Here is a 10,292-nt window from a genome sequence, read left to right as displayed (position 1 = left end):
ACTTTGGCCCAACGACAGGCGGAGCAGGCGCTGCACAGGGCTGTGACTCCCTCTGCTGCTGCACCGTGGTCCTGAGCTCGTCCTCCTCTCTTTCCTCATTGCACAGGAGGGAAGGTTTGGGGTGCCCCGCTGGCCTCAGGGCATCACCTCGGATGGGTGAGCGGGGAGCCGAGCTAAACTCGCACCTGGGCAGCAGCCGTGGGAGCTGCTCGGCTGTGGGATGTGCCGAACACCCGTGTGCCAGGGCCCCGGTTTGGGGGAGCCGCTTTCGGGGTGGCGGAGGCAGAGCTGCGCCTGCAGATGGAGCTCCGCGCTCGGCCGCCGGCGGCAGGGAGAGCGGTGGAGCGAGCTGATGGAGCCGGGGAATTTCTGCTTCTGGAGGAGCCCACGGCTCTGCCCGACCCCAAAAGACAAAGAGAGGCTGTGCTCAAGGCCTCCCTGCTGGGCAGGGGGTGGCGGTAATTAATCCCTGATTAAGTTAATTACCCAAAAGCGTTTGAAAGAGGTCTGAAAGAGGTGGGAGGGAGTGCTGCCCAAAACCAGGTATTATAAAAGTGAATCTCTGCGGATGGATGGATGGATGGATGGATGGATGGAGAGAGAGGAAGGAAGGAAGGAGAGGAAGGAGAGGAGAGGAGGGAGAGGAGGGAGAGGAGGGAGAGGTGGGAGAGGTGGGAGAGGTGTTGGTTTTGGGAGTGTCTGGCTGAGGCAACCAGGGGATCTGGTGGTGTCCCAGCACCTGCAGCCTGAGCCTTCCTCCCCTAGGGAGAGGGAGGAGGAGGAAGGAGGGTGTGCAAGCTGGGCTGTAGGGAGGGAAGGGCTGCTGAGGGAGCTCTCCCTCCTCACCACAACCCTGCGCTGCAAATACTGCAGCCTTTCCAGACTCCTGGATTTGGGCTGGAAGCTGTGTTTCTGGGACTGCAGCAGGTGCTGTCCCACGGGCTGGGGGACCCTGGGAGGGCTCAGCAAGGAAGCACTTGCAGCTGCTGGCTCCTGGTGTCTCGACATGTGTGTCCTTGTGCCAGGCTAAGATGGCCCGTGTTCTCCTCTTTGGGGAGCAGGGACACGGGAGGAGCTTGCTGGGAGCCAGATTTGGGTTCATGGGGGCAGAGTGGGTCAGATGGGGACAGTGGCAGGGTCTGCTTCCCGTGGCTCCCTCGGGATGGCAGATGCCTGGGGAAGCAGTGGGAGCTGCCCATGGTGCCCAGGGCAAGGCACAGCCGGTGCAGGGGGCAGCAGCTGCTGCTGGCCTGAGCTCGCTGCTCCAGGGATTACACTGATCCGCTCCAGCTGCCCTGCTGTGTGCTGAAGGATTTCTGAGTCTTACACATGTTTTCCCTGCTAAATTGGAGGTGTTTGTGTCCACAGTGCAAGGGCCAGGTCAGCGTTTGCTTTGATCCCTAGGATTCAGCTGGGTCAGGGGAATTGTGTGACTTGGCCTGTGTGTGGTGGGAAATCAGAGGTTTAAAAGTTTCTTTTGGAAATGGAGCTCTGTAAGGCAGCAGATTTGGGGCCACCATCCTGAACCTGCTGACTGTCCTTATGGCTCTGCAGGCTCTTCTAACAGTGTCTGGTCTGTTGTCAGCATTGTCACTCCCATCTTGGCTGTACCTCTTTCGAATTCAGCACTTTTCCTCAGAAATCAAATTTCAGCCTCTCCCATGCAGTTTCCAGCCCACGATTTGTTCTCCTCTCCCAGGTGGTCCCCGGTCCCAGTGGTGCCACTGAACTGAGTGATGCCATGCCCCTGCCTCTCCCTGTGCCAGCTGCAGTGGCATCCTCATGGATCACGTTGGGCTTGGATGTGTGGGGCATCCCCACCCCCTGCTCCCCCCCAGCTGCCCCCACAAAACCATTCCTGCCCCGTTGTGCAGTGGCAGCTCCAGCACAGCTCACCCTGGCCGCTGCCAAGCGGTGCCCTCGGAGCAGGGCTGTCACCCTCGTGCCACTGTCCCTCGTGGGGACATCCCAGGGGTGACATTGCACGTCTGTGTCCCTCAGGAGCGGCCCCACCCGATGCCCCTTTGGGCCTGACACCTGCTTCCCCTGGCCTGGCAGCACCCATGGGTGCTCTCCCAGCTGTGGGCAGCTGCCAGAGCCATTCTGCCCATCAGAGTGAGTCCCTGGCTGGGCTCCACGCACCCCCTGATTCCTCAGTGCCCCTGGCTCTAGAAATGGCCTTTCCTAGTGCACGCTCATACAGTGGGAATGAAACCTCAGCATGCACTCTCTCTCAGCATGTCTCTGATGCACTCTCAGCTCTGCCCCTTTTGCAGCAGCTTGGATTTTTTAATTGTTATCAATTTTTTTTCCAGAGGATGATGGCAATTCCCTGGGGCTTGGTGTAACTTGGGTGTGAGGTTTGCTTCCCTGCAAGTCACAGCAGTGATGTGATGTTACTGGAGGTGCTGAGCCCATCCCAGTTTGGGGCTCTGATATCCAATGATGGGTGTAGCAAACCAGCCTTATTTGTTGCAAGACCATATGGATTTTATGGATGTCAATGTTCATTAGGGTTTTGGTGCATCAGTTGAGCTGATTTGAGGTTTGGCAAGGAGAAATAACAAAGCAAGAAGAAATCCAGTGCCACAGCGAGGAACAATGTGCTTTTAGCTTTTCTTCATAAAGAAATAGGGCTTTGGAGGTCCTGGTCTGTGCAGAGACATCCTCAAAGCTTTTGGATGCCAGTGTCAGGGTGATGAGTCAGGAGGCAGTGATGGAAAATGGGGGAAATTCATACAGAATCAGGTCGGAAGAGAGGAGAGACCCCGCGGGGGTCAGAGCTGGGTGCCAGAGCTGCGAGGGACAGATTTGGGGTGTCCTGGTCCCTGGGGTGCCCCCGGCAGAGCGGGGGTGCTGCAGCCTGCTCCTCGCTGTGGAAAAGGCCGATTTTCTCCCCAAAACGGCTCCCACGTGGGACGCGCAACGTTTGCTCCCTCTCCCTGGCAAAAGCGAAATCCTATCCCTGTCCTCAGTGCTCCGCTTGGGTTTCTCAGGGCTGTTCCTGGCACTCGGCTCCTTCGCCTCCCACATTTCCATCGCCTCTCTCCATCTTTTTTCCACTCCTTCGCTCCCTGCGCCCTCCCCACGGCCCCGCTGCCCCGGCCGCTCCCCTAAATGGGCCACGGGGCGGATTTTGGGCACGGCTCATGTGCACCGCCCTCCTCCCGGTGCTGCCCTGCTCCTCCTCCTCCTCCTCCTCCTGCTCCCGCCCGCAGCCGCAGCGCCGGGAGAGCCGCGGGGCTGCCGTGAGTAGGGGGCTCTGCTGGCTCTGCTGTCCCTGTGCGGGGAGGCTGGGTGGTTCTCCGGCCGGCTCCGCTGGCTGCTTCTCCTTTGATAGTTTATTTTCTTCCATCCCTGCCCTTCCCGTGTCCTTCGGCGGCAGCAGGAGCCGCAGCCCGTCCGCGGTGGCGCCGGGGCTTGTCCCCTGCGGGTGACACCGGCGCGGCCGGGGCTGGCTCCCTGCGGGTGACACCGGCGTGGCCTCTGCTCGGCAGGGCGATGCCGCTGGAGGACGGGGACCCGCTGAGCCCGGGGGCACGGCAGCTCCGCGGAGAGGCCAGCGGTGTCCCCCGGCTCCCGGCGATGGGGGAGCCCTCGCTCCGGGGCACGGCAGCGCCTGGTGGCAGCGGGACAGAGGGCTGGGAGCCGGGGCCAGCGCTGGGTGATGGGGATGTGACCCCCGGGGCAGCCCCACGGCGAGCACGGCAGCCCGAGGAAGCGCTGATGACCGAGCTTTCGGAGCTGGTGCAGAAGGTGGTGAAGAGCAGCAGCTGGTGGGAGCGGCACGGCGTGGACATCAGCATCCTTGCCTGCAGCTTCCTCCTGCTCCCAGCAGGTAACCTGGCTCAGCCCCCCCAAACCACGGCCGGGGGGTCCCCAGGGGTCCCACTGCCTCCTCATGACTGCTTTGTGCTGGCAGCCTGTTGGCACCTACTGAGGTTGTAACAAAGGCACAACAACTCCTTCACCCCGTGACTTGGTGCACTCTGACCCCACAGCAGGTGACAGTGACACCCGGGGTGTCTGAGGAGCTGAGGGGACAGTGGGACCTCAGCAGCCTGGGCTGAGGGGACAGTGGGACCTGGAGTACAGCCTGGGCTGAGGGGACGGTGGGACCCGGGGTGCAGCCTGGCCTGAGGGACAGTGACACCTGGAGTACAGCCTGGGCTGAGGGGACGGTGGGACCCGGGGTGCAGCCTGGCCTGAGGGGATGGTGCCCAGGCAGATGTACACAGGGCAGGACAGTGGGTGATGTGTCCCACCATGGGACAGGGTGGTTTTGGTGGCGATGGCCCTGGCTGTGGTGGGTGCAAGGGAAAGCAGTTGAGCGTGGGTCTCTGGTGGCATGGCTGGAAAGCTGGGACCTTGTCTTGCTGTTGAACTCCTGGGGACGCTGAGATCCTGGCAGAGTAAGGGCACCAGTGGAATCCCACATGCCAGAGCTGTGGGGTGGGATCAGGCACCTGCAGCACTCCTCGCCATGGAGGCTGGAAGTGGCCAAATCTTCAGCACAAGGGTGAGTGCGGCTGATCCAGTCACGAGGATGATGAGGAGGCAAACTCTGGCTTGCATGGTTTAATACCTGTAACCACGGCTGAAGAACAGGTTTAGGGCCGTGGCTGGCGTGTTTGGGCGTAGCAACACCTCCAGCCTGGCTCGGAGGGCTGCAGGACATGAGCATGGCCCAGCTCCTGCCCTGCTGGTTTCTCCACAGGGTTCCTGTGCCTGCGGTCAGCCCAGGCCATCCCTTTCCTGGCGGGTGTCCTCACCCTTGGCGTGGTGCATCACACCCTGACCGTCAAGGGCAGCCACCTGGCCAGCCACAATGCCTTGACTGAGTCCAAGTCCTGGAGCAAAGTGTGGGCTATCTTCTTCATTGAGGTGAGTGGGGCAGCCCCCAAAAACACCCCATCAGCACCCTGTGGTGGTGGGAAATGTTTGGAATGGTGGGAAAGGTTTCTAGTGCTTAACTCTTACAAGTCCATTCCAGACTGGTTTGGGGTCTGTGGGGTGCAGAGCATCTCCTCATGGTGTTTCATTATGGTTCCAGAGCATCTCCCCAGGTTCCTCCCACACAAACCCAAGCCAGGCAGTGCCCAACCCTGGCAACTTCTCTCTCTCCCTTCCCAGCTCTGCTCAGCTTTCACAGTCGAGCAGGCCACCTACAACCATGTGAAGATCCACCACGGCTACACCAACGTCATTGGCCTGGGGGACTCCAGCACGTGGAAACTTCCTTTCCTGAACCGCTACGTCTACATGTTCATCGCTCCTGTGGCAGTGCCCATCCTAACCCCGCTGGTTGCACTTGGTACGTGTCCCACGTGCCTTGGGACAGGGTGCTGGGTGTGGGAAGCCCGTGACTGCCCCGGTCTCACCCCACCCAAGGGTCCTGCTTTGTTTGGAGGCATCCCATTAACTACACCAGTTCCTGGTGGGACACTGCAGGAAGGGCAGGAGATGCTGCACTTGCTCTGGGGACCACATCTTCTGCATCTGCCGAGAAAACGCTTCACCTTTTCCTGGGCTGGATGTTGAAATCGCTGGCAAAAGCCATCATGAGCCTGCAGCACCCCAATTCCATTCTCCTTTAACTCAGATCTGTGGCCATAATGGGGTTCAGTCTCACACTCAGGTTGATCAGAGCATCACACAAGGTGTTTGGTGGCCGTGTTTGGGGTGGAGGTTTGGGGCAATGCAGGGGCCAGACACAGGGCAGGAAAGGTGGTGGCTCCAGGGAAATAATGGTGCCAGAAAGCAATCAGGGAGAAGAGCCCAGAAAGCAGTAAGAGGCTGGGGAAGCAAAGCTCTCCAGGCTGCATGACCCAGCTGTGGGCAGTGCCAAATGCACGGCCAGTGACTTGGCAAAGTGTGAGAAACGAAGGAGCGTCCAAATCCCCTGAGTGATGCTGCACAGCTGGATCTGCTGCTCTGGGGAGTCTCCCAGCAGTTTTATAGGGTTTGGGCCAACTGGAGGATGGGAAAAGTGAGTTCATGGGCTGGGCTGGGCTGGGCTGTGGGGCTATTGGCACAGCCTGACTGCTGGAGCAGCAGTGGTGATGGGGAAACATCAGCACCTCTCCCATGCGCTGCCTCCTCTTCCTTGTGCAGATTTATTGAGGGATGTGGAGTGGAAGGCAGCTCTCCGGACCCTCTGCTGCATGTTTCTGGGGTTTTACTGCCACTACTGGCTCCTGCTCCACGTCTCGGGCTTCCAGTCGCCGTGGTCTGCCCTGCTCTGCATGCTGGTCACCCGCTCCCTCCTGGCCCATCCCTACATCCATGTCAACATCTTCCAGGTAGAGACCTGAAGCTTCAAGGTATCCCAGCAGTGCTGGAGACAGGCAAGCCACCACCCAGTGCCGTGATGCTGCTGGCTGGAGCTTGTGTCACCTTCAGGCGTGTGGGTTCAGTTGTCACCTCCCTCGTGCTGATGTTGTCACCAGGAGGATCAGGCTGGTGGTGCTGGGTGGAAAGTGGTGGCCCTTGGAAAATGTCAGGGCAGATGAGTGCAAAGGGTGTGAGGATGATGGGTGTGAGGATGATGTCCTCTGCAGTGGCTGGGAGGGCTGATGTGTTTCAGGTGGTGTTACAGGCCCTGGGGTGGGGAGAGGCTGCTGGCTCTAAGTGGGGATGTGCTGGGAGAGCAGAGCCTGGGAGCTCCCTGGTGGCTCCATGGACAAACACAAGATGGGGTGACTTTAGGCACAAACCCAGCTCTTGGGCTGACAGAGAGACCCCAAAATGCGGCTCCTTGTGCCCACACACAGGCAGAGCTGCCATTGGCTCTGCCGGGGTGGCACTGGGGAGGTGCCACAGGGTGCCCACCCTGCCTGTCCCACAGCACATCGGCCTCCCCATGTTCGCCGCCGACCGCAAACCCCGGCGCATCCACCTCATGAGCCGGGGCGTCCTCAACCTGCCCCGCAACCCCCTCCTGGACTGGTCCTTCGGCCACTCGCTCATCAGCTGCCACGTGGAGCATCACCTCTTCCCCAGCCTCTCCGACAACATGTGCCTGAAGGTGAGGTGACCCCACAGGGTGACTGGGAGGTGACATGGGGACGAGAAATCTTCCCGCCCCCGCTGCCACACCTGGCTGTGCTGCTCCTTCTCATGTTGGAAACTGCTTTGCAACAGTCCCTAACCCATCTCCTGCCATCCCAGTCCTGTTCTCCTGGGTTTCTGCTCCCTGCTCCTTCTCCTGGCCCCAATTCCAGCCTGCAGCAGCCTTCCAGCAGTGCAGGATCCTCCCGGTGATTCCACTGGGAAAGTATCCCCAGCATTGCACAGTGCAGTTTTTGGTTCAGGCAACATCCAGGCAAATCTCTTATCACTCTCCTCGTGCCCTTACTTGCTGCTCTGGGGTGTGGGGTGTGTTCAAAACGTGGGCTCTGAGCACTGCCCCGGCTGGAGGGGATCCCAAGGCAGGTCCATAGAGGGCCCTTCAGCACGGGATCAATGCTGTGTCCCTGTGTTCAGTGTCCTTTGCTTGAGCTCAGGGGGCTGGCAGCACCCACCTCCCCCAGAGAGGTGTCACAGGGAAGGAGGTAACTAAACCTGTGGCAGCCTCCCAGTCCCATCAAGGAGCTGGCTGCGTGGGCCAATAATGATGGGTGTGAACCATGAGCATTCATGGCTGGGTGTGAACAACGAGCATTCGTGGCTGGCTCTCATTAGAAGCCTCATTAGGGCATCTCTCCTAATTTGGAGCCCTCCAAAGGGGTTTTGCCAGGGTGAACTCCCTGTGATGCTGCAACTGGAAACCACCTTCCTCTTAATATTCACAGCAAAGATACTACAGCTGGTGCTGCCTGCCCCAGCCCAGCTTTGGGCACGTGGGATGGCTTTTCTGGGCACGTTTCAGGCACCTTGTGCAAACACAGGGCACCCTGCACTGCAGTGACATCTCCTTTGCCCTTGCAGATCAAACCCATCGTCTCCCAGTACCTGAAGCAGAAGAAGCTGCCCTACAACGAGGACACGTACAGCTCCAGGCTCTGGCTCTTCCTGCAGAGATACGAGGAGCTGATGGTCCATGCTCCCCCCATAACGGAGCTGGTGGGCATCCAGTGAGGGCCCTGGGGGCTGTTTCCTGCAGGGACATTCAGAGGGATGGTTCCAGCAGGACCAACACCTCCATGAAGTCCCGGTGTAGGAAACATCCCTCCCTGAAGTTTTGCTTTTGGCTGGAAAATGGTGCACAGAGCCACTGCAGGGGGAGAGCCTGCTGGGCCAGCACCAGGGACAGAAAAACCAGCATTCCCCACAGTTGTTCCCAGTTTATCCACTCTGCTCTCACACCTGGGGAGAGGAACCCACCCCATCCGTGGGGGATGTGGCACCAGGCCAGGACATCCAGAAGTGAGAAGCAGCAGGATCTGCAGGATGGAGCTGCTGCTGTTTGGCTGGGGTCTCAGGGAAGGGGTGGATGTGGGGAGGGGGCTGTGACGCTGCTGCTTGTGCTTTGCCTGACTTTGGGCTAAATCGGCCCCTTCTAGGAACAAAGATTTGTTTCAAAGATAAGTTCAGCCTTAACACTTTGGGGTGGATTTCCTTTAACACTTTGGGGTGGATTTCCTTTACCATTGGGGTTTTTGCTGGAGGGAGTCTGACTGGTGTCCTGTGGTGCCCAGGGTAGGAGTGGGGGAGAGACCCTCACCCCATGGGGGTGCCAGTGTTGGGGTGCCAGTGTTGGGGTGCCAGAGGTGGCCCCAGCCTGGGCATTGCTGTGGTAAGGATTTATCAAGGGAATCAGGGACAGGCAGGAGTCAGGGCTTGGGGGGCTTTCCCTGCTTGGGGAGGGTGAGCTCTGCCCCCTGTGCTGCTGCCAGGGCTGGGGTGCTCCCCTGGGCATCTGTGGGGAGCTGTGTCTGCCTTTACCAGGTGCTCCAGAGCTGCAGCACCGATGGCAAAGCCCAGCCCAGGGGGAGCTGGCACAGCAAAGGCCAAACTGGGAGCAGGGGCTCTGCTCTCAGCCTGGGGCTGTGCTCTGTGGTGTCCCGTTCTCGGCTGTTTTTGATGGCCTGGAAATGCTCGGGATGGCCTTGGGTCAGCCCGCGCTCCAAAGGACGAAAGGAGTCTTCAGGTTTTTTCTCGGTCTTCAGTGTTTATTAGTTTTTATCTACATGATTTTCTCCCGGCCTGACAGAGGTCCGCACAGCACGTCAGCCATGGACACACTGAGAGCCCTCGGGGCGGTCACTTATCTTTATACCCAAAACTACGTGTAAGATATTTACCTATTTTCCCCAATACCTTTCACCCTTATTGACAAGTGCACTTTTAGTAAGAATCAATCCCAAAGTGCCACCACCACCACAGAAGATGGAGGCCAAGAAGAAGAAGAAGAAGGACAGGACACGCCCCAATTCCTCCATCATGTCTCCCTAGAACCCCCCTGTACCGAGATTCTAAAACCTGTGTTTCACTCTATAATTAACCTATCCTTTCACCATTTATCCCAGTGAGATCCTCCCATCCTCATACAGGTGTCGTCTCCTGTGCAGGATCAAAGTCCAACCACCAGACACTTCTGGCAACATTCCAGGACCTCCGAGCCCCCCAAGGGTTGTCTCGGTGACTCTGCACATCAGGACTGCTGTGCTGAGATCCCACACTGTGGTTTCAGTGTCCTCCCGTCCGGGCTGCACCCCTGCAGTGCCACCTTGGGGATTTATGAGGCTTCACAGGCAAATGTGCCCCGAGGCTCAAGGATGCTGTGCCCTGGCCCTGGCCCGTGGCAGAGGGCAATCCATGGTGTTTCACTCAGCTTCTCCTCCAGCACGTCCAGGAGCCCCCTGAGATGCACAGGAGAAGGGTCCCTGTGGTGTGAGGGGCCCTGCATCCCTCCAGTGTGACCCTTTGGCATCAGAAATGTTGAGTTATTGATTTGTGCTGGGCTGGGGTCCAGTGCTGCTGATGCGCTGATCTGGTGGCATTGCCACCTCTCTGCAGGCCCACGTGGGCCATCGATCTGGGCATTGTGAAACACCCAGAGGGCAAATCCCACAAATCCCATCCTCTGGGCAGGGCTTGGGCTGGGGCTGGAGCTGGGGGAGCAGCTGGAGGAGCATGGCCAGAGCAAATGGCCTGAATGCTCTGGGGGGTCTGAGACCCTTCCCCAGTTCATCTCTCAATTGAGCATCAGAGATAAGTTAAGATAAATGTTACAAATTATTGACATTCCCAGTTCCAGCAAGGGGGTGAGTGTTGCCTTCTGATGCAAGGCGAGGCGACCTGGTTCTGAGGAAACGGCACGGCAACCCAAACTCTCCAGGGTCACTCGG

General features: G+C 59.0%; 1 protein-coding gene across 1 annotated transcript; it reads left to right on the top strand.

Annotated features, from left to right (window-relative positions):
* The first annotated feature begins 3,218 nt into the window (after positions 1 to 3,218).
* On the top strand, positions 3,219 to 8,522 carry FADS6 (fatty acid desaturase 6). The gene is made up of 7 exons (XM_054278763.1): positions 3,219 to 3,248; positions 3,498 to 3,838; positions 4,718 to 4,884; positions 5,134 to 5,314; positions 6,115 to 6,302; positions 6,848 to 7,027; positions 7,930 to 8,522. Exons 2-7 carry the CDS (start codon positions 3,502 to 3,504, stop codon positions 8,077 to 8,079), a joined length of 1,203 nt encoding a protein of 400 aa, XP_054134738.1. The 5' UTR covers positions 3,219 to 3,248; positions 3,498 to 3,501; the 3' UTR covers positions 8,080 to 8,522.
* Positions 8,523 to 10,292: the final 1,770 nt, after the last annotated feature.

Source organism: Melozone crissalis, unplaced genomic scaffold, assembly GCF_028551555.1.
Source record: "Melozone crissalis strain CALT ecotype California unplaced genomic scaffold, PUWL_Pcris_2 ptg000026l_1, whole genome shotgun sequence".
Lineage (NCBI taxonomy): Eukaryota > Metazoa > Chordata > Aves > Passeriformes > Passerellidae > Melozone > Melozone crissalis.
Note: the sequence above shows the minus strand (reverse complement) of the source record. Positions and strands in the feature narration are given on the sequence as shown.

Excerpts from the sequence above, each read along its gene's own strand:
- FADS6 (XM_054278763.1), top strand. The coding sequence starts at position 3,502 with ATGCCGCTGGAGGACGGGGACCCGCTGAGCCCGGGGGCACGGCAGCTC. Across the intron at positions 3,839-4,717 it reads CTTCCTCCTGCTCCCAGCAG|GGTTCCTGTGCCTGCGGTCA; the intron begins GTAACCTGGCTC and ends GTTTCTCCACAG. Across the intron at positions 5,315-6,114 it reads AACCCCGCTGGTTGCACTTG|ATTTATTGAGGGATGTGGAG; the intron begins GTACGTGTCCCA and ends TTCCTTGTGCAG.